Source organism: Mandrillus leucophaeus, unplaced genomic scaffold, assembly GCF_000951045.1.
Source record: "Mandrillus leucophaeus isolate KB7577 unplaced genomic scaffold, Mleu.le_1.0 Scaffold93, whole genome shotgun sequence".
In the NCBI taxonomy this organism is placed as follows: Eukaryota; Metazoa; Chordata; class Mammalia; order Primates; family Cercopithecidae; genus Mandrillus; species Mandrillus leucophaeus.
In genome coordinates, this window is record NW_012110141.1 from 3,922,923 (window position 1) to 3,947,674 (window position 24,752).

General features: G+C 39.6%; 1 protein-coding gene across 2 annotated transcripts in view; it reads left to right on the forward strand.

The window, feature by feature from the left end:
• The window catches only part of MAMDC2 (MAM domain containing 2), a 174,184-nt gene that overhangs the window by 99,958 nt on the left and 49,474 nt on the right, over positions 1 to 24,752 (forward strand). For both annotated transcript variants that reach the window (XR_001004910.1, XM_011970153.1), the window contains exon 10: positions 24,018 to 24,111. Coding sequence is in view for 1 of the 2 variants with exons in the window: in XM_011970153.1 (XP_011825543.1) it covers positions 24,018 to 24,111 (94 nt within the window). In the remaining variant the exon portion in view is untranslated. The remainder of the gene's footprint in view (positions 1 to 24,017; positions 24,112 to 24,752) is intronic.

A 24,752-nucleotide genomic window follows, 5' to 3' on the forward strand; every position in this document is an offset into this window, starting at 1 on the left:
CTGTCAGCATCTGATTTTGATAGAAATGAGAATATAAAAAGAGATCTTTATTGCAAGGGGAATGGAAAAGAAAGCTGTAATCTCTCAAGCTTAGCAACTCATAAACTTAAAGAAGTTTTACAGATGCAATAAATTCTGTCAACTGCAACTCAGAATGAAACCAGTGTGGGAAAAATCCATTTTGTTTCAACCTGTGTCAGTCAGTCGGCAAATATCTCTTGAGTATCCTGTCTGTGTAAGAAAGGGTCCCAAAGAAAAATAAGAAAGTGCTGTCCTTCAAACAGATAACTCACAGAGTGGTAGCTCAATAAACATTGTTGAATGAAGGAAGGAAGGAAGGAAGGAATGAATGAATGAATGAATCAGACTATCATATTCAAATTCAGGAGTTACCCAAAGCGCAGGCTCCCCTGGGGGAGCTGCAAACTTGGGGAAACAGTAGAACTTGCACAGACATTCATAGCCTGAACTTCTCTTAGTTACAACCATCTGGATAGAATCATAGCTGTGTCCATCTATAACTTCCTGCTAAAGAAATCTAGTACACCACTCCTATCACAATGTTGCCTGGTTACTTTTAGTCCATTACAAAACCCACCAGGACATCATTAAATCTTTACCATGGTTAATCAAAGACCTCTGAAAGTCTTTTGTTTCCATTGCTAGGAAAGAAGAAAAACTATTTTCCATTGCTAGGCAGGAATGGCACGGCAGTCTCCTTGACTTACTGATTTCTAAAAGAGTTAAACTAATTTCTAATACCTCTAGCAGAGTAGAAGCATCTGCGTTTCACCACAATCTTACAGAAACGGCTTCTTTTTATTTGTATGCAAATTAAGTAGATAGTGTTGTAAGTGTTCCTTGCATAATTCTATCAGTCTTTGATCACCTAACTAAATTGAGATATAATGCTCAGCTCCCTGGATGAGAGAGGAAGCAAACAGGTGTTTCTAGTACCATGTTTCTACCCTTAGCTTAGACTCTTGCTCTTTAAGCTCATTGCCTAGACAATATCAAATAATTTTTGAATGAGCCTTTCTTCCTATAAATGTCATCTTATAGATGGACTCTTGCAGCAGCATTATTGAACTTTCCTCTTCGATTTATTAGTCCTGGAGAAATCCAAGTTTCTCTGCACCTCTTAGGGATCCCAAAGGCCTAACTTGAGTTCCCATTACCAATTATTTAACTCTTGCAAGTATAGTAATACACACACACACGCATGTACACACACACGTACACACACACAAGCAAATACCAGAGTCCCACAATCAGGGGTGCACCAAAAGTAATGGAATCTTTGTTACACTCCATGTCCTATTATGCTGATTTTTTTTAAAGGAGGATATAATAAGCATTTTATTTATTCATTTGGCTTTATGTATTTATTTATATACTCATTCATTTTCTTTACTCACCCAGTGTTTATTAGGTACATGCTCAGTACAAGGAATATAAAAATGAGGCTCAGATCCTACCCTTGAGGAAGAAGAGATCACAGATGGTAGAAGATTAAGATACATAAGCAACTAACTACCATGCAATGTCATGTAAAGCCCATGGAAGGGCTACATAAAAAGACAGAGGAGTAGTTTTACCAGTTGCTGTAAAAAATAATGGCAAATAGAGACCCAGCTGAGCCACTGTTTAGATGGTTAAAATTCAGGCCATGCTGGATTCTAACTCCTGCTCATCACTCCACCCATCTCACCCCACCCCACTTTATCCTCTATTAACAAACATGGGTTGTTTAGGAATCTGCCCATTCCTTTATAGTGAGTCTCTGCTTATACCTGAATTGGTGCACACCTCCTAGCAGATAACGGTGCCCCTGGGAATTTGCCCTTTTCTTTTCTGGAGGCCAGCTACCAAGCCGCCCAGCAACTGCACAGTTCCCCACAACCACTTAGGGAAAAATGGATCTAGACCCAGTAGGGGCAGAGAAGTTCTTACAGCACTCAGAAAGAACGAGTTATGGATTCAGCCCCAGTGCAGATGAGGAGACAGTACAGTTCAACACTAGAAAACTCTGGCTACCTGTCTCAAAGTGGCCCTTAGTTCTTGGCAGGTCCCTGTTACACAGAAATAGCTTCTCAGAGAGTAAAAGAACCATTTGATATCCACCATAGAAGCATGCATTGAGTAAGGCAGGAAACTGAAGTTCACTTACTTATATAACATATATAGGTTGAAATAAACATACAAAAATATATTTAAGACAAGGGATAAAATGAGAAGTCAGAGTTTCCCTCACTAGTCCCTACTGCTGAACTCAAAATTCTACTTCCAGCCAGGTGTAGTGGCTCACACAACACTCTGGGAGGCTGAGGCGAGTGGATCACCTGAGGTCAGGAGTTCGAGACCAGCCTGGCCAACACGGCGAAACCCCATCTCTACTAAAAAAATTACAAAAATTAGCCAGGCATGGTGGCATGTGCCTGTAATCCCAGCTACTCATTAGGCTGAGACAGGCGAATTGCTTGAACCCAGGAGGCGGAGGTTGCAGTGAGCCAAGATCATGCCACTGCACTCCAGCCTGGGCAACAGAGCAAGACTCCATCTCAAAATAAACAGTAAGACTAACTGCTTCATTTGGCTGGGTGTGGTGGCTCACACCTGTAATCACAGCACTTCAGAAGGCCAAGGCAGGCATATCACCTGTGGTCAGGAGTTCGAGACAAGCCTGGCCAACATGGTGAAACCCCATCTCCACTAAAAATACAAAAATTAGCCAGGTTGGGTGGTACACACTTGCAGTCCCAGCTTCTCAGTAGGCTGAGGCACAAGAATCGATTGAATCCTGGAGGTGAAGGTTGCAGTGAGCCAAGATAGTGCCACTATGCTCCAGCCTGGGTAACAAAGCAAGATTCCATCTCAAAATAAATAAATAAATAAATAAATATTTAAAATTCACTTCCACCTCTTGTTTTTCTGATGGTTTTTCTTCCTGATTCACTGATGGCTTCCTCTATAACTCTAAATATATTTCCACCTCCATTTGTTGATTCATTAACCTTAACTGTGTTGGCTGACTCCCTACTATGAAAGAGAAGGAACTTACACTATTCCTTCTATTCCTTGTGCTTTTCTCTCTCTTCCTCAAAATTTTTAGTTTTGTTTTTATTTTGAACATTTTTTCTTGGTTCCCTTTACAACTTTAATACACTAAACCATCTATTTTTGGATCCATAACCTTTAGACAGTGTCTCTTGACACCCCACCATGTTAAAATGAATAAATCTCCCCGACCCCGCATTTCCCTTCACCTCTCTTACCCCCTTGACTTCCCAAATTCTCCCAGATATACAGTTACTGAACTTTCACATTGTTATGGCTTAGAACATTTATATTTCTACAGTTAAGCCTTCTGTGCTTTGCTTATGGCATAATTTCCCTATGAGGGCCCCCTTGGCATTTTGAAGAGGACAGTTGTGCCTTTGTGGTGAGAACATTTCTCACCTTCCTGAATGTTTAGCATCTGTGATTACTGCAAAAACCGAAATTATTTCCACACATTTCCAAATGGTCCTAGAGGTGTCATCCTATCCTTGGATGAGAACCATTGGTCTTTAAATTGAATCTGACAATTGAAATTAAAAACCATCCCCACCTGCCATTCATTCTTGCTCCCCTGCAATCTGTCTCTGTCCAGCAGTAGAGTTATCAAGCTGCAACCCTCCCCTGCAGGGACCCTTTGGCTTCCTTTTGCTCTTAGAGAAAAGGCATGCTCTAGCATCAGCCACCTCCCCAGGTTTACGTCTTGCATTTTCCATTGTAATCACACTGAGCAATCAGTTCCTGGGACACACTCTGCTCTCTACTACCTTATATTATTGCATTCCCTGTTGCCTCTGCCTACATTCTTCTTATTTAGATCTCAGCTTAAACCTCACTTCCTCAAAGAATCCTTCTTTTACCCCACTCTCCGCGCCTATACAGCATGGCGAGGTTAGGGTTCCCTGGCATCCTATGCTTCCCTTCCATCATCGTGGAGACAGCGTAACATAGTGATTAGGAGAATAGACACAGCAATCTCTCTAGTTTTAAACCCCAAGTCTGCCACTTGCTAGCTTTGCAATCAGAGTCAGTTTTCTTAATTTCTCTCAATTTTCCATCTGGGACCAAAAACCTAGCAATGTACTTGGCACTCAGTTGGTGCTCACTAATTGTCTGTTGACTGATTGTCACATTCTGACTTTTGAGCAGGGATTATTCACCTGCATTAAAATCACCTGGGGAGGGCCAGGTATGGTGGCTCACACCTGTAATCCCAGCACTTTTCGGAGGCAGAGACAGGTGGATTACCTGAGGTCAGGAGTTGGACACCAGCGTAGCCAACATGATAAAACCCCATCTCTACTTAAAAATATTTTAAAAATTAACCGGGCATGGTGGTGCATGCCTGTAGTCCCAGCTACTTGGGAGGCGGAGGCAGGAGAATTGCTTGAGCCCAGGAGGTGGACAGAGGTTTCAGTGAGCCAAGATTTGTACTCCTGCCTGGGTGACAGAGCGAGACTCCATCTCAAAAAAAAAAAAAAAAAATCACCTCTGGAGCTTTATAATGCTGATGTCCAAGTATTACCCCAAACCAAGGAAAGTAGACCCTGAGATGGAGACTTATTTGCAGGAAGTTTATGAGGTTTGCTCTTGGGATCACCACTGAAGGAAGGGAAGGAAAGGAAGCAGGATCAGGCGATCAGGCAGGAGAAGCTGTCAGGTTGCAGTGCGTTCTCAAGGAAGGCTTCAGCTGACCTACAGGGAGCTCTGAAACTGGTATGGCCTTTCAGAGTTGTCCTGGGTTGAGCAATGTTGTCTTTACAGTCCCATATTGATTGGTCATTGGATGCTGGCTACCTCAGGAGAGGGTATTGCCTTGAAATGCCCGGCAACTTTCCACAGATGACTAACAAGTCGAGTGCTGTCCACTGGCTACACTTTCAGCAACTGGGAAAATAAGCCCTTCATTCCTGAAGGATCAGTTGGGTGGTGCATCTACTATACTGATTAGGTCAGAATCTTTTGGTGTGGGGCCTGGGAATCAGTATTTTATAAAGTGCACCAGGGTATTGTAACATCCAACATAGAGAACAATTGCTCTGAATAACTACAATAAAAGCAGAAAAGAAGAGAGCAATAAGAAAGACCGTGCGTTTCAGGCTCATATGCAGCTGAGTTGCACTGAAACCAGGCATGGTAGCCCAGCAGATTCTGTGGTAGCCAATGCCTGTGCAAGGATATGTCTGTGTAGTGTCCCTGCCCAGGTCCCCCTCCCTGAAGTGCTGGGAGATGTTCCTGTGACCATACAGCTGGGTAGGAACAGAGTTAGATGAATGGTCTTCCTGCCCCTAGGTAGCTTTTTCACTGTGAGTGACTCACCCCTGTCAAAGCTTCAGAGATCAAGAGTTTTCCAGAGTTATGACACCCAAACCTAAGCTATTGTTTTCCACATGTGGTTTCTGTCCACAGAGAGTACATGTTTCTCCAAAAATTCTTGCCATTGAGAAAGGAGTTTTAAGTCACAGAGCATCCAAATAAGCATACGGCCAACACTTGCCAGCTGTTACAGTCTGTCTGGAAGCTTCATATTGGCTGTTCTGGATGGTTTAATAACTCAGTATCGACTTTACTTCCAAACTGATGACAGTTTAAGAGATTTTTCTGAACCTATTGAGCTTAGCATACATTTTTTAATAGTTGGAATTTCTAATGACTGAGTCCTGAAATGAACTTGCTGGAACTTCTAGAAGGTTCAGAGTTCAACCTGGGTCAGAACAAGGGACAAGCTGGCCGTTTATCAAGTACCTACTTTGTGCTGGGCAGCACATGCTCTCTTGTTTAGTCCTTAATACGCTACAATAACATCAAATTTAGGGGAAGAAACTGAAGTTTCAGGAAATTTAAATAGTTTGATTCCTCCTGTTTCATTGCCACTCTTCCCCAAATTCCAGATGAAACCCTTCAGTGACACCCCTAAAATTCATCTCAAACATGTCCACTTCTCTCTCTCCAGCCACCACCCTAGTCTAAGCTGCCATCATTTCTTAAACGACTTCAATATCTTTGTAGCTGGATCTTCTCTTCCACCTTACTCTCTCTATACTCCAGAGAGAGAGATGCAGCAGCCAGAATCATTTCTTTGAAATGGAAATCAAATCTTGGCCCTCCCCTGTGTGTAACTGTTCTATGGCCTTCCGAGTAAAACTTCATCCCACACTGTGGTTTTTGAGGTCCTGCACAGTTGGATCACTCCCCACTTTGCTGGCTTCATCTGCTTTCATTCTGCCACAATCAGAGTCCCAGAGTCCACATAATCACGTGGGCCTTCTCTCTGTTCCTTGAGTCCCAAGGCCTTTCCTGGCCCAGGGCCAGTGCTCTGCACAGGGGGTGCCTCCTTCCCCAGCCATTCCCATATCAAGCTGGCTCCCACGCTTCTATCCCAGGTCAAGTGCTTCCTCTCAGAAAGGAACATTCCTGACCGCCGCGCAGTTTATAACCACTTTCTTCATACTCAGATTACTCCTCATTAGTTTGCCCAGTTTATTTTGTGTATAACATTTATCCCAACCTGAAATTATCTCATTTGTTTGTTACTTGTTCATTGTTCATCTCTTTTCCTGTGAAGATATAGCATTCATGAGGACAGGGACCTTGTCGGTCTTGTTCATCTCTGTATCCACAGCATCTAGCACTGTGCCCTGGTGCAAAGTAGGTCATGAGTAAAATTCTGTTCAATACATTTTATTTGGTACCTATGTGGTCAATGAATGAATAAAAGAATGAATGAGTAGACTTTCTAAGGTTGGGAAGTGGCAGAGCTGGGGTCTGAATCATGGTCTAGTCAACTCTGAAGCCTGCCTTTTAGTGCGGGGTATCTTTGGGTGGCCAAGATCTCTCTCCAATCTTGGGGAAGGCCTGTTCTTGTGCACCTGGAGAAAATGAGGTTCCTCAAGCCTGCCTTGGGGTGTAGGTACCTTTTGTTATTTAATTCTCACAATACTCCTGTGAGGGAAGTAAAGTATTTCTTTTCAATGTCCTTGACATTTTAGAATGCAGTCTAGCTCAAGGTCTCCCAGATGATCTAGTAGAAACGAATGCCTAAACTAAGAGCCTGGCACACATGTGTCGCCTGCCTATGCTTTGTGACCTCTGAACCCATTTCTAAAGCACGTCAGGTGTGATTCTTCAGGGCCCAACTCAAAGACAGGACCTATTTTCATGAACATTATTTCCACCTCTCAGTGAGTTGTCACACGGGACCAGAGCAGAGGTGAGTGAGCAGCAGCCCATGCAGAACTGTAAAGAAGTCCAGCCATTCAGCTTTTCTCCCCTTATTTCCCTCACTCTTGATGGCTGCCTTCTGCCTCCCCTGTGCCTTTCTGATGGCCTCCCACTCTGGATGTTGCTTTACCTTGCTTTCTCCTATTTGCATTTACCCAACCTGTTTTAAGGACAATGGGCTGATTATTAATAACCCCTTGCTATCTTCCCTGGGTAGTTTAATCTTTGGCACAAACTATAGGGATGAAGCAATGCTAAGAGTTTCCCTTAGACCATTCTAGCAAAGTAGCCTTTTAGACAGATTCTGTGTAATATCATCACAGCTGCCAACAACAGGCTGTTGTTGAGCACTCTCCAGCACTTCATTTGATGCCACAGCTCTCTAGGAAGGAAAGCAGTCCAGCACCATTTAACAGATGAGGAACGCTCAGGCAGAAAATTAAGGACATTGTTCAACATTACACAGCTATTAAGTGGCTAAACTGAGAAGCAGATCCAAGTCTTTTTGACTCTAGAATTGATGCTTTTTACACTAAGCCTAGTGTAAAAAGCCTCCTAGCCCTTGCCTGGCTAACATCAAAAGTATAGGATCAGGTGAGAAGGGAAGTCCAGCCCTAACTCTCAGGATTCCTGAAAAAAATTTAGACTTTATTTTTAACCTCCTGGTGTTTTAGTTTAGAAATAACTTTGGCTCCTAGGAGGGGTCAAAATTCAAGGTGCTTTAACATAGACAAAGGAAAGCTGTGGGTTAGAGGAAAATGTAGCATAATGCATAAGACACTTGGCTGTGGGTTCACTGGCACTTACGGCATTACAGTTTGAGCTAGTTATGTAACCTTTCTGAGCCTTACTTTTCTTTCATGTGTAAAATGGGTATACCAGGAGTATACCCATATATCCATACTATATGGTAAAGACCAAAGACAATGCATCATATAAAGTTTTTAGCATAGTACCCACACATATCATTTATTAAATCTAGCTGAGCAGAGAGAGAAAGACTAATGAATGCTTTTTTCTTAGTCCTGATCCTCATAAGGTTTTATAGACAACATCTCTTTAATACATGGATAATTCTATACCCTGATTTTTGCTGTGAACTTCTTTAAACTAAAAATCAGGTCAGAGTTAAACCTTTATTTTAACAAGATGAGACTTTCTTAAAGAAATGGCTGCTTTTATACAATTATAAACAGCTTACAATAACAAAACTTTATTTAATGTTTTAAGAAACATTTTGAAAAAGGATGAATCATGAAATGGTCCTCTGGATCTGTTTTTCCTCTTTATGAAATAGAGAGCAGGTGAGACTTTCACACATTAAGGAGGATAATGAGGAGAGAGAACAATTCAGTCCAAAACACTTTTCCTAAAGGCCAAATATTAGGAAAGACTAGAGAGTGATCATCAGAAATTCCATAACAATGGACGCAAACATTAGCCCTTATATATTCAAATCCTTAGTTTATCTTTACACTTGGTCACCCATGGTAGCATACATATTAGATCCTGCAATGCCTTCTGGCCTGAAGCTAGCCTTTCCTTTAACAAAGATCTTTCAGTGGTCTGTTAATTAGAAGCACTGAGAGGAACGTGATATTGTATTCATTAAACATTTCTTTTGGAGAAAAATTGTTAAACAGTCCAAAAATGAAAATGACTAAAGGTATTCCATTTCACTGGGATCAGGCTTAATAATCAGCCCAGCAGTCATTAAAATCTTCATGGTAAATCCTTTTAAGTCTGTATCTTTACTCTGCCATAGGACTAAAAAAAAAAAACTTCAAAAGTCATTTACGTATTTGAGAGAAAGCCCCCATCCAACCAGTTTTTAAAAATATAAATACATACTTTTTTTTCACTAGGTGAGAATCTTGTGTCAGCCCTTCTCATCTTCTGTCCCATGGAGCACAAATCCCTTGAGATATTTCATTGAAAAAGAGTTCTGTTGTCAGATGAGTTTGCAGAACTTGGCAGACTGGATCTCTACTCCACACACGAAGATTCACAAAGCACAGTAACATATTAGAAACTCTCAATAAGGTCTACATTAAAGAATCCAGTTTAACCTTGTTAAAGGGTGGCAGTTTTATCAAAGCAATTAACCTAGAACCTTTGTCTTGTATAGCACCTATCACCATCATACTACTCTCATAGCACTTAATGCATTATGTTGAAATTGTCTACTTACCTATCTCCTTAGATGTAAGCTTCTGGAGAATACGGCTCCATGTTTTTTTTTTTCTTAATTCCTAATGTCAATGCAATTTCTGGAACAGAGTGGGTTCTCCTGTTAGTAACCCAATAATAGTTAAGACAGAAAACTGTACTATGAATGAATAGGTGTTGATGGTAAGGAAGAACATAATTCCATCAAAGGAAAAAGGAAGATTAAATGTTTCTGCCTTTGGATAAGATAAACTGTAATCTATTATAGCATAGCACCTGAGCAATTTGGCCTACAAGGGATTTTAGTGTGAATACTTAAAACCAGGACTACCTGGCTAGAGTGAGTATTAGCACATTTATGGACATGTATATGCTGAGTCTGATTTGGAGTGTGTGTGTGTGTGTGTGTGTGTGTGTGTGTGTGTGTGTATATATATTTTTTTTTTTTTTCCAGACAGGGTCTCTGTTGCTCAGGTTGGAGCATGTCTGTTGCTCAGATTGGAGTGCAGTGGCACGATCATGGTTCACTGCAGCCTCCACCTCCTGGGCTCAAGCAGTCCTCCCACCTTAGCTTCCCAAGTAGCTTAGGTACAGACCCAGCTAATTTATTTTTCATTTTTTGCAGAGACAGGATCTCACTAAGTAGCTCAGGCTGGTCTCAAACTCCTGACCTCAAGCTGTCCTCCCACCTCAGCCTCCCAAAGTGCTGGGATTACAGGCACGAGCCACCATGCTTGGCCTCTTTTGGAGCTTTTTATGATGATATTTACTAAAACCAAGAGCTGTGACTTTTCCCTTTGAAACAGCTTCCCATTCTTACATTGTGCCTTTACCTATTTCCAAGAACTTAAATCAAGTTTTACCAGCCCCCATGCAAATCCCCTGATCCTTTCCCTGCCCCACAACACAGCTTATCCAGCCTCCATTCTGTGATTATGGTCAATGATGCAGTTGCTTCCATGTCATACCCTCCCCACCTGCAGGTCTTCCTGGCTTCTCCACCTTGGTCTTCCTAATGCCTGGAAACCCAGGGTAGCTTTCATCTTTACCCCAGTCTTCTCAGCACAGCTGGAGAAAATAAGACTAATCTCCACTGTCCCCTCCATTCTGCTGGGAAAGCCTTTTATGCATCTCATCTCTCGTTGACTTTTCCTCATCCCCCATCCCAGATGTTCAGATCTATTTTCACTCACAAATTTCCAACTTGACCCTCCCTGCCTCATTCTTAGCATGTGATCTCATGGGTTCATCTCCCAAAGGATAAAGGCATCCAACACAAGCTCCTTCGGTTCTGTTCCTCTCTGAATCTTCACCTGCCTCTCTTCATCTCCTGATCAATCTGACAAAGAAAGTATTATCCTTGCTCTTCATCAAAACCAACCTGCCCATCTAGGAATTTGATCTCACCTTCCTGCCTCCTCTGGGAACTTATTTCATAAATTATTCCCTCTCTCGTAAATCTTCAATCTCCATTAGTCCTTTGCATACTGCCAATATATGTTAGTCTCCTGCATTTGACACAAATGAACAATAAACCTTCCTTTCATCTCAGTACCCATTTAAGCTGCCAATCCCTACCATTCCTCGGCCTCCAAACTTCTGGAAAGATGTATCTTCAATTATTGTCTTCACTCCAGTGTGGCTTCTCATTCCTCAAATCCTTGTCTTCTGCCCTCTGCCTTCCTCCTCCAATGCTCCCTCAGCATTTATCAACCGCAAAGTATATCTCATTGATCTTGTTGCAGAAATCATTATACATACCCAAGGAAGTCCTATGCTTCTCTCAATGACCACCTCAAATGCTTCTTCCTCTTTGAATCTTTTATAAGTCATTGACTTGGGTTTTACTTGTTTGAATGGTATTTGTGTAATGAAGGAGCTCTAGTTCAGGAATATAAAGAGTTGGCCTGACTCTAGCATTTACTATGTAAATCAGAATGTCATGTCACCTTTATATGAAACGACGACATGTTTCAAAATGACCTCTAGGTCTCTTCTACTTCCTGTTATATTTTTGGCATCTTAATAGCAGAAACTGTGTTTTAATATTGTGCAACACAGTCCTTGCTGGTAATTTTCTCTATTCCTTCATTTTCTCTTACAAAAATTTTTCCCTTTTAGGAAAAAAAAGTTGAAATTTAAGTCTTTGATTCAAATTTCCACTTTTAAAATCTTTTTAACTGTGCCCTTACAGAATGAAAATATGACTACATGTAAAATACCTAGGGTTCTGAAGTTTTAAAGGCAGCCCTAGAAGTTCACTCAAATAGAAGAGCAAGTCTAGAAAGTTTCTGTAGAGATTTATAAATAGTTGGCTATTTAACAGCAAGACACCCTGCTATAAAGAGATTAAGGAAGCAGAAAACCAATGTGTAGACAAGATTCACGAGAGAAGGTGAATTTCCTATCACATTTCATGATGTCTGGGAACACTGGAAGAGAACTGCTTCAGGATATTAATGTCCCAGCATTATTAAAGCAGAGCAGCTGAGAGCAAAGTAGAAATAGAAAGGCCATTAATTGCTGACAAGATAATCAACACATTATAGAGCACAAAAAGATGGCTTTGTACCAGAACAAGGAAAATTATACTGTCAAGTGGAATAAGTTTTCATGTCAAAGAATAAAGGAGCTAAGTATGGAAAAGGAACCTACTCTTGAGTTTTTCAAGCTAAACTCAGCATCATTTATGAGTACAAGAATTCTACATTGCTTTAAATATGAGTAAGGCAGGCTGAGATATTCTCGTTTTCCTTCTGTTTCATTTTCTTTCAGTTATTTGTTGAGACCTTCTGTGTTTCATGCCAACTTATGAAAAAATTACTGGCAAGATAGATTAGCACAACTGGTAGTTGCTGACACATAGTTTACACGAACATAGTGTTTATGTCAGTCCATTCTTTCATGACTTTTCTGAGTAATTTCATGGAACATTGTTGGATCAGCAATTTGTTCTCACAGCAATATGGAGACATCTGAAAAGACAGACCAGGCATTCTTTCCCTATAGTTTTACTAATAAGCTTAATTAGGCAAACATTTATTCCAAAGTTTGTTTATGAACCTGAAAATACCACTTCCCTTCTCCACTTCCAAACTTCTATCTTGTGAATATTTCACAGACTTACAATCACTGCATTTTAAAGAAATATTTTCCTAAATTCTGGGTGATGCCACATTATTTTTTGATGCTCACACTGAGTTCTGGGGATCCTCTGGTTTTCTGAGCTCACAGAACAAATAAGTATTTGCTGGCCTCTAGAGCTACAAGCTTAACTCACGCAATTAGAAATTGACAATTCATACATTAATAAAGACTCTCTAATTTCACCAGAGGAAACATACCTTATTTCCTTTTGCATAGATACCCCTACCTTTCCCTCCTTCTCTTTCATATCTTTCTCTGGATATTTTCTGCACTATCTGTTTAGCACTTACTTCTAGTAGAAGTCTCTCTTCAGTGAGTCCACAAATCACTTCCCTCTGGCATATCCCACCACATCACTGACAGTCCATGAGCTTTTACTTTTTGTGTAGTATCAGGTTACATGTGTATCTATACAATGCTCAAAGAGAAATCACTTTTTTGTGGCCCTCCCATTTCATCTCAATCTTCAAACCAATACATTTGGTTCTGCTTTATTCTTCAAATGAGGAATGCCACATAAACAAATCTGAAAGGCAAATGTCAAGCCAGAGGGGGAAAAAAAAGGTTGCAACATATGCAACAAAGTCTTAATACATTTAAAATAAATATATAAATCTAATAAATTCATAAGCAAAAGGTAAACTAAGCAATAGGAAAATGGATAGGATATATACAGGCAAATCAGAAAAAAAGAAATATAACCAGAAAATAAATGCACAAATATATCCAACCTCATTATAATAAAAGACATTATGTTTTTAGACAGGGTCTTACTCTGTCACCCCAGCTGGAGTGCAGTGGTGTGATCATATAGTTCACTGCAACCTTGACCTCCGCAAGGTCAGGTGATCCTCCACCTCAGCCTCCCAAGTAGCTGGAACTACAGGTGTGCACCATCATGTACAGCTAATTTTTGCATTTTTTGTAGAAATGGGGTCTCACTATTACCCAGCTTGTCTCAAACCCCTGGGCTCAAGTGATCCACTCATGTATGGCCTCCCAAAGTGCTTTACAAGCATCAGCCACCACACCCAGCAAAAGAAATCTTAAAAGTAATGAAAGAATACATTTGTCTATCAAAATATTTCAAAAACATAATACCCTGGAGTGTGATGTTTATATTAATTGCTGTATTTATACTGTATACTGTTTGTATTGTTCAATTTATTAATTAAAAAATAAATCTTTCACTTTAGATGCATGTATAAATATATATACCCATTTTTATATATACATATATATATTTGGGTCTAAAGTGAAAGATTTACTTTTAAATATATATAATATGTACATATGTACATATAAATGTTTTCTGGTCTAAGTGAAAGATTTATTTTTCAATATATGTAATATATATGTATATATACATACTAATGTTTTCTAGTCTAAAGTGACAAATTTTTTAATTGATAATTGAATAAATACATTCAAATGTACATATACATGTATATACAGTCATGTATCACTTAATGACAGGGATACATTCCAAGAAATGTGTTTGTTAGGCAATTTTGTCCTTCAGAGGCCATCATATAATATTTATACAAACCTAGATGGTATAGCCTACTACACACCTAGACTGTATGGTATAGCCTATTGCTCCTGGGTTGTAAACTCATACAGCATGTTATTGTATTAAATACTGTCAAGAGTTACAACACAATAGTAAGTATTTGTGTACCTAAACATATCTAAAGAGAGAAAAGTACAGTAAAAATATGGCAGTATAGTCTTATGGAACTACCATTGTACATGCAGTCCATCATTGACTGAAATGTCATTATGCAGTGTATGACTAAATGTATATATATAAACATGTATGTGTGCATGCATAATGCACGCACACACACATAACATTACCCTGGAAAGGTGAGGATGCAAGGAAATAAGGATTATCATGTGCTCTTACATGAGGGTAAATTGGCACAATGTTTTAATAAAAATTTAATTACATGAATCAAAAAGAAAGCACTCAAACATGCATACTTTATGACATAACAATTCTACATCTAGGGATTTATCATAAGGAAATAATCATGGTTATGCACAAAGATTTAGCTATCATCATTTATTCCAGTAATATTTGTAATACTGAGGAAGTGGAAACTACCATATTGTCTGTTATTAGGAGTTGGTTAAATAAGTGTGGCACAGGTTAAAAATGGGTAAGAGTTATGTAAGCTTTAAACTGCAGCTCTTCTTCACCTCATGGATCTACACTTTGGCTTGGGAATCAATGAAAATCAGGCTAATTGTCTCTCTGTCTCAGAGGTGGGTAGGGCAAAGTCAGCATTCTTATTAGCAGAGGATTGCTAAAAGTGCCTGCTGTCTTCTTCAGGCTCAGGAGGGGTTCATCTAGAGCAGAGTGAGCCCTTGAGAGGCAAGAGGAAGACCTAGATTCTTCCTTTTCTGCTGTTTGTGAATTGCATTCTATAAATCTATCTTCTGGTAGGACTGACCTTTTTGTAACTCCATCCAAGTAAGCCACAACAATGACTCCAATTATAATGTCTATCCTTGGACATGACAATTAAATTGGTCTTTACATTTTATTACATTACATTGGTCAGGGAAGTGTTTGACCAGGGGAACTCCCTATGGGAGGTGGGCCAGAGAGAAATCACATTGTATGTTTACCCCAGCACTGATTTTTTTTACACAAAATCACAGGCAGCCTGGAGACCTATTAGAAATCACCAGACTGGCCAGGTACAGTGACTCACACCTGTAATCCCAGCACTTTGGGAAGGTGAGGCAGACAGATCACTTGAGGCCAGGAGTTCAAGACCAGGCTGGCCAACATGGTGGGACCCTGTCCCTACTAAAAGTAAAAAAATTAGCCAGGCGTGGTGGTGCATGCCTGTAATCCCAGCTACTCAGGAGGCTGAGACATGAGAATCCCTTGAATCCAGCAGGGGCAGGTTGCAATGAGCTGTGATTGTGCCACTGCACTCTAGCCCAGGCAATAGAGTGAGACTCTGTCTCAAAAAAAAAAAAAAAAACCAGGTCACCAGACGGTCACCTGCCCTCTTGAGGAGTACATGTAAAAATCAGGAAGGCATTTGCACCTATTTTCCTTCAGTGATAATGAAAGCTTTATGGGGTAATGAAATATAATAATGTCTTCATTATTAGGGTGTGGAATTAGAGACTAAAACATTAAAAATGTCTCTTAGCTTTGTCTAATATTCATTTTTTTCAGAGGCTTTTCTCATTTACTTTCCACTTGCATCTTCGACATTAATTGTGTAGGAATAGTCTTCTCTGTCCCACCATGAAAAGAACATGAACTTTGTAATCAGACAGACTTTGCTCTCAAAACAAGGGAGGGAAGTGAAAATGGGTACAAGTGAAGATGAGGGTGTAGATGTGGATGTCAGGGAAGCTGTGAGCATTCTTTTTTGGGGGCCTACATTTTCAGTACAGAGCAGGGCAGTGATGTCTGAGGTGAAGGAAGAGCTGCTGTGGAGAGAAGGAGATACTATGGCTGGTTCGACATTAGCTAGTTCTGAAAATCAGCCCCAATCTATATAAGAGTCAGGCTCCCGTGCTGAGTTACCAAAATACTCTATCAACAAATGTAAGGCAAAATGACAGAAAGCTGGTTGTAAACACAGGTCAAAGAAATGTTTGGTCCCATGCTATTAATTAGGGAGTGGCATCATGTCTCTCAGAATCATATTTTAAGATACCTCAAGCAAAATAGGGAAAATAAGGGGGCTGTATAATGAAATACATTCTATCAGGGATCTGGAAGGGGCGTAATGTTTCATACCTGAGTCTGCAACTGGCTGTTGTGTGAGCTGCTATCACAGGCTCTCTGGGCCTGTTCTTCATTCTTAAAAATGGCTGATTCTGTGGTCCCTTTTGGAACCTCCCCTCCCCTTACAGTGGCCTAAAGATCAGAAAATAAAGCAGATTTCAGAAATCTTTGAGTCGAGAGATTTGGATGTTTACCATCCAGATAGCAATGAAAAAGTTCAGCTGCAGGCCTGTATGCTATCACAGGGTGGTCCCCAGCCCTGCCCTGAAGGCTCCTGGGAGCAGAAAGACTTTCACACTGGGAAAAGCTGGAAGCTGCTTGATCTCTGCTGCTTGTGAAAGCCAGAAGTTGAATTAAATCAGATGGGTCTTTTAAAAAAGAAAAAACTAACCAGATGGGTCCTTTAAGAAAAAAAGTATTGGTCAGCTAAAAACTTATTTAAAAACACATGGCCACTCTGCCTTTTGTGGGAGATGAAGACCAAATATAGTATCTGCAGCAGGCATGCTTTTGCAATTTAGCAACTATTTCTCAAAACAGTGCTGGGTTCTAAGAATGCTAAAACCTCACACTTACTTTTCTAGACAAAGCTTCACTTAGCCTGTCTTGAGGGATTTGTAATAATTTCATCCATTTTGCCAAGTATCTCAATATTGAAATTTTTTAAAAACTCTATTACGACTTATTGTCAAACAGTTAAATGAATGCAATTACATCGTATAGTATATCTTACAGATGTGTCAATAGCATCTTAATGAAGGGCTCTGGAATTTCACTGACTGGATTATAGTAATTTTGTGAATAATTATGCCACCAACTCTGTAGCTGTCATAACCAAATTTATCTGTGCAAACGATTTCAAAAGATTTTAACCTCATCAGAAGAAAAGTTAAATTTAACTCAAAATCAAACCATCTGGGAAATTGTTGAGGTCTACCACTTACAACAAGAACTTAACTAGGTTCATTTTGTGAACACGGGTAAGTTATGATATTGTTGGCACAGGACTGAAATGTTTCTATCCAAATATAGAAGGCAATTTCTGGAAGCTATCATTTACATGCTAATTATAGGCCTAAATGGGGCCATTCAATTGGTAAAGTAGATGGTGGATGAACCCAACAACCTGGCCTACCATGTCTATCAAGCAGGCCATGGAATCCACTCTAAAAGGCAGTGAAAAAACATTTAATACAGCCAGGGTTTAGTTCTTTAACACAAACAATCCTTTTGAACTACAAAACAAAGATTTGATTTGATTTGATTTCATAGCACCCAACAAAATTTATTTCCTCCTCCTGGCAAAATTCTATTCATTATATTTGGTAGTTTTTAAACTATAACATCTCACAAAGTGAAAAGCAATAACCTTGATTATTTTAAAACCTATCTTGATTTGGTTTGAGAACATGAATTCCTGACATATCTGATTCTCTACTTTTTCTTTCCCAGGTACTTTTTTTTTTTTTTATAAGATAGGATTTCAATCTGTCACCCAGGCTGGAGTGCAGTGGTGTGATCACAACTCACTGCAGCTTCAACCTCCCGGGCCGAGGTGATCCTGCCACCTCAGCCTCCTGAGTCACTGGAACTACAGGTGTGTGCCACCTGCCCAACTAATTTTTTGTACTTTTAGTAGAGAGGGGGTTTTGCCATGATGCTCAGGCTGGCCTCGAACTGGCAGCAATCTGCCTGCCTCGGCCTCCCAAAGTGTTGGGATTACAGGCATGAGCCACGGCACCTGAACTCGTGGGTACTTTAATCAGAAACTTTTACGGACTTTGACAGGCCTAGGGGCAGTCTGGGCCCTTTGACTAATAACCTAGTAGCTGGGTTTGCACACAGCAAACCTAATCAACCACCTTCTCAAAAAAAAACAAACTTTGGAAGAGACTTAAAATTATATACTATGAGGAGCATTTGCTCAGTGACCTTTTAGGTTCTGCTGCCTGTCATTATGTTGTTTCTAGAGAGCAGATCATTGTTTTTTTGAAAGGGAGAAAGATGAAAATAAAGAGGAGATTCTATTGTCCTTTAATAATTACAGTTTTCTAAAGCAGGAAATTGGAACAATAAATCCTTGATAATCCAGGGGATGATTATTCAGTTTGGGTATTAGTCCATCTGCCTTGCGTTTCTGCTCCTTTACCTTTTGTTTCCAGGGCTTGAGGATATTTCTTTCATTTTTTCTTTTTCTTTCTTTTTTTTTTTTTGAGACAGTGTCTTGCTCAACCATCCTGGCTCACTGCAACCTCTGCCTCCTGGGTTCAAGCGACTCTCCTGCCTCAGCCTCCTGAGTAGCTGGGACTACAGGCATGAGCCACCATGCCCAGCTAATTTTTGTATTTATGCAGAGACAGGGTTTCACCATGTTGGTCAGGCTGGTTTCAAACCCCTGACCTCAAGTGATCTGCCTGCCTTGGCCTCCCAAAGTGCTGGGACTATAGGCGTGAGCCCCTGCACCTGGCCCATATTTCATTGCTTGTTAGAACAACCACCTGGTGATGTGTAGAGGAAGAGAAAACAAAATCTAGTCCATTTTTAGAACAGTCTTGGTCTGAGTGGAGAGAATAAATAGGTTGAAATTGACAGTGAATCCAAAAATTAGGTAACAGATCTGGTCACAATGACTTATCCTGTAATCCCAGCACTCTGAGAGGCCAAGACAGGCAGATCGCTTGAGCCCAGGAGTTCAAGACCAGCCTGGGCAACAAGGTGAAACCCTGTCTCTACAAAAATACAAAAATGAACTGGGTATGGTGGTGCATGCCTGTAGTCCCAACTATTTGGGAGGTTGAAGCAGGGGGATCACTTGAGCCCAGGAGGTTGGGGTTGCAGTGAGCTAGGATCACACCACTGCACTCCAGCCTGGGCACAGAGTGAGAGTCTGTCTGAAAAACAACAACAACAACAACAAAATCCAGCTCTGAAAGTGCCTAGCACAAGGACTGCACATGACAGGAATTTAGTAAGTGAGGTTTTATAATCCACACAACAGTTTTCTACTATTCTTGACCAGTGGTTCTCAGGGAGATTTTTTCCCCCAGTGGACATCTGGCAATGTCTGAAGAAGTTTTTGATTGTCACAACTTGGCAGTGATGCTGGCATTTAATGAGCAGAGGTTACAGTTGCTGCTAAACATCCTACAATGCATAGGGCAGTCCTCCATAACAGAATTATCTGGCCCAAAACGTCAGTAGTGCTGAGGTAGCAATACTCTGTTGTGGATTTTTAAAAGCATGTATACTATGTATTTTTAGTACAGTAGAGAGTAAGTTGAGTAATATTGTTGATCCTTCCTTGACTGTACTTAAAATTATTTCTTTGCAAATATGTTTTTACAGCTCTCCATTCACTGCCTGTTTGTGTTTCCAGTCAGTCTAGGCAGATTTCTTCAGCTATGAATATTCTCTGTCAAGACAAACATTTTAAAGCATTATCAGTACCGAAGGACTGGGATCTTCAGTAGATGGAGACATTGATTTACATAAATTTAATTTGTCTCTAACTTCTAAGAGATTTGCATAAAATCAGGAATACCTTTCTAAGAGATATCACTTTACTTGGTCCCTCATCTTCTTCCCCCCTCTTTTTTTAAATTAATTGTTTTTTAGAGACAGGGTCTCACTCTGTCATCTAGGCTGGAGTACAGTGGCATGATCATGGTTCACTGCAGCCTCCAACTCCTGGGTTCAAGAGAGCTTCCCGCCTCAGTCTTTTAAGTAGCTGGACTACAAGTGCACATAGCTAATTTTTAAAATTCTTTTGTAGAGATGGAGCCTCTCTATGCTGCCCAGGTTGATCTTGAGCTCCTGGCCTCAAGTGATCCTACTGTCTCACCCTCCCAAAGTGCTGGGATTATATGCATGAGCCATGCTGGCTCATGCCTATATTTAATATTAATATTTAATTTAATATTTAATATATTTAATATTTAAGAGGGTATGGTACCCTCTTATATATTAATATACATTTAAGCTGTCTAAGATTTTTTCCAGTCTTAGAGATGTTCCACTTGCTTTGAAATACTGCCTAAAATGAAATAAACACTGTTTTTAAAGAAAGATCTATAAATAAACAAGAGGTTAATCCCTTCAATAATTTAGACTATGACTGATTCCCTTCTTGTCACGTTCTTAACTGGACCCAGAGGGTAACTCCTTAAGAACAGGACAAGATGTTTGACTTATTCTTTGTCCTGCCTCAACCAGGCCCACTCATCCGCTTGTCTAGTTACCAACTACTTACTCTAAAATAACCTCTCCACCTCAAGGAGCATACAAAATGTAAAACGGCGGCCCCAAACTTCATGTCAGTAAAGAGCTGACATGAGCAGCATTACTAACAGCCAGGCGGAAAATCTAGTGTGTTAGATCAAACAGGCTGATCTGGTTGTGTTTCTTTTGTGTGTTGGAATACTGACAGACAACTGCCAACCAAATTTGGGGCTTGAGGCCATCGTTTGAACCTAGTCAGTAGCTGACTTGGGGATCTTTTATCAGACAGAACAACACATGGTCTGGCTAATGTTCTAAGTGTGGAAAAAGCGCTAAGGTAGGACAACCTAGACGCCTGCTATTGTCCAAAACATGTTTAACATTTCTTTCAACCCACTGTGGCAATTCACAAAGTATTTGGAATATCCAAAAGGAGCCAGGGAAGTCTATCCAACAAAACTTTCTGTAATAAGGAAATGCTGCATGCCTGCTGTGTCCAATTCAGTTAACCATGAGCTGCATGTGGCTATTGAGCATTTTCAATTGTGGTTTGTGTGACTGAATACATGAATTTTTAATTTAATTTAATAGACACATGTACCTAGTGGCTATCATAATAGACAAGATCATCTAGGAAATAATAATGACTAACTGATTATTCCACATCTTAATTGTAAATATCCTGATTCCTTTTTCTTTGTGTCAAATATAAATATAGAGGCTGGGTGTGGTGGCTCACGACTATAATCCGAACACTTTGGGAGGCTGAGTGGGCGGATCACCTGAGGTCAGGTGTTTGAGACCAGCCTGGCCAACATGGCAAAACTCCATCTCTACTAAAAATACAAAAATTAGCCGGGTGTGGTGGCACATGCCTGTAATCCCAGTTACTCGGGAGGCTGAGGCAGGAGAATTGCTTGAATCCAGGAGGTGGAGGATGCGGTGAGCTGAGATCGCATCACTGCACTCCAGCCTGGGCAACAAGAGCAAAACTCCATTCCCCTCAAAAAAATACACACACACACACACACACACACGTATATATATACACACACATATATATATACACACACATATACACACACATATAAATATAGAAAGAAGGGGGAAATTCTGTTTAATGCCTATAATTTTATGAGTCTAACATAATTGTCGTAAATTTGGTAAAATTTCCAGGCTTTTTCTATGTATTTTTAGATGAACTAGATATTCGTTTGTCTTATTCAGTTTTTTCACTTAACATTATGAGAGGAATATATTTCTGTACTACGAAATAATATGCCCAAGTTATCAGATCTGACAGTGGCCAGTTTCTTAGATAATTGTGCCATAGTTCATTTATTTCCTCTATTTTAAAAATTTTGGGTGTTTGCTTGCTTGCTTGCTTGTATGGTTTTATGGTCACTATAAAATAATGCTATAGTAAACATACAAAAGCATGTTAATATTTCTCTTCTTTAGAATCTGTTACCATGCCAAATGTTTGAGTTTTATGCAGGTAATGATTTAGATGGTGAACCATTTCATTACCACATACTCATTTTGAAAAGGTACATTTTTACTATACTTGTGAAAAATAGACTTTAAAGCCACCCCCCGACATCCCATTAAAAAAAAAGCCAAGACTTTTCTCTCTGCACCACAATTAATTCAGTAAATTATGAGATGGATTAATATTCCTTCCCATATAACAATAAAAGTTGCTGCTAAAATATAACTGTATTCAGGGCTGATGACACAGACCTTTGCTTTACAAACAGGGAATAGGTTCCCAGTAGTAAACTCTGCAAGTAAAATATTTCACATGTTCAGATCATCTCTAGAATCTATAAACATGAGAAAATTAACAGAAGTAAATGAGAAAAAAATTTCACCTGTTTTGTTTTGTTCTTTGTATATATACATAGTTATACATTGTATATACACATAGTTATACACTGTGACAAGTCCAAACTATCCTTTTTATAATTGAAAGCAATATGAATACAGTGCAGATAAACCTTCACACATCTTACAATTAGTAATTATCCAGAAGGTCTTGGATTAAGACATTTTATATTTTGCATACTGGTAAGCTGTCACACGATCTTTAGATTTCTTTTAAAATAAATTCTACATTCTAATGAATCTGATCATCAAAAAGCAAAAGAACCCTACTGATAAAATAATACATTTAAGACATAACATGTTAAACTAGAGCCTAAAAAAATCAAGTGTTCTCATTATTTGTAAGTTGGGTTTTAACTTCTGTTATATCATTCTTTGTTTGAATTAGATTTGTAATTGAGGGATTGATTGAACATGGACTAAATGAGCTTGTGCTACTTAAACGTTGTGACATATTCAAAGCAGCTTTGTAAACCACAAGTACAGTGAAAAGCTAATACAAATGTTTTTAAAAGGTCTCTTAGCTCATCCTATATATAAAAAGCAGCCTTTAAAATTTGCCTAATGGAAAGAAATCTAAGACTTTTCTGTCTTTCTCTGGAACAGTAGATTTAATAATTTATGGTATGGATTTGTTTTTCCTTCACGCACAACAATAAAAATGTTTGGACTGATAAAATAACTGCATTTAGGGCTTTTATTAGTGACACCAACTGGGAACATAGATCTTTGTCTTTGGAAATGGAACATAAGCCTCCAGATGGCAAATCACCAGGACTTTGTTCACAATGTGAATGAAGCATGTTGCCAGAAAGTCATTTCCAAAAAATCAATAGTGTTTGTACTGGAAATGTTTGAAAAATGCTCAGAAAACCATCAAGTCTATATGCACTTTGTGGATTATCTGGGGAAAATGTTTAAAACCTGACAGGTTTTTCTCTGTCACGCAGTTGACTTCTTGCTTTCCTCATTCTTCCTGTCAATTCTTTATGAAATGCCTCTGATTTCAGTATTAGTATGCACAATGTATCATTATACTCTGCTCAAATATATAAGTAATTCTAGACTGGGTGTGGTGGCTCACACCTGTAATTCCAGCACTTTGGGAGGCCAACGTGGGCAGATCACCTGAGGTCAGGAGTTTGAGACCAGCCTGGCCAACATGGTGAAACCCCGTCTCTACTAAAAATACAAAAATTAGCTGGGCGTGGTGGCGGGTGTCTGTAATCCCAGCTCCTCAGGAGGCTCAGGCAGAAGAATCACTTGAACCCAGTAGGCAGAGGTTGCAGTGAGCCGAGATCACCCCACTGCACTCCAGCCTTGGCGACAGAGCGAGACTCCATCTCAAAATTAATAATAATAATAAAAGTAATTCTAGGGTTTTATGCAGATGGTAACCATTCTTCTTGCCACTGTGTTCTGTTGTTCATACAGATGATGAAGAGCTGTTTGTAGTTTGCTTATTCTCGTCTGCTGTGCTAAGTGAATCCCAGGTTGTTAAGAGTTTCCAGTTTTCAGTTAACAGAATTCATGGCTTTATTTTTATGAATTTCAGGTGGTTTTCATGAGCCTATGCAAGAGTTTCTGGGACTGTGGGCTTGTAGCCCTGGATGACATTACAGTACAATTGGGAAGCTGCTCATCTTCAGGTAAGACAGCAATCATTTCAGCTGTCTCTCTGGCCTATACATACATTTCCTGTATCACTGAGAACCACATACATTTCATCTGTGCTAGTCCATCCTTTGCTTTTGTTGACAAAGTGTCTCCTGCAGAGTTATGTAGCAGGCTTTGAAATTTAGAAATGATGATTCCAATGTAATACGTGTCTTTGTACATGTGACTTAACCCCTTTATCCTCATTTGGAAGGGAGCTAGTGATATCTACCTGAATATTGGGAATAATACATATACATTTTCCTAGCATAAGACCTGGCATAAAACAGTGCTTTAAAAGCAAATATCTTCTACTATAATTATTACTATTACTGTTGTTTTTGTTATCTTACATGAATGCAGATTTTCAAGCAATATTGATGAAATTCTTATTTCACAGATATTTGCTAAGCATATACTTTAAAAATTTTAATAAACATTTTCTAAGTGAATTAAATGACAGTGGAACAATAGATCAAGCAATGATGATAGTAGCAAAATAAAGTCATGTAGCTAGACATGTGCCATTCAGTATGTCTAACATAAGCCTCCAGATGGCAAATCACCAGGACTTTGTTCACAATGTGAATGAAGCATGTTGCCAGAAAGTCGTTTCCAAAAAATCAATAGTGTT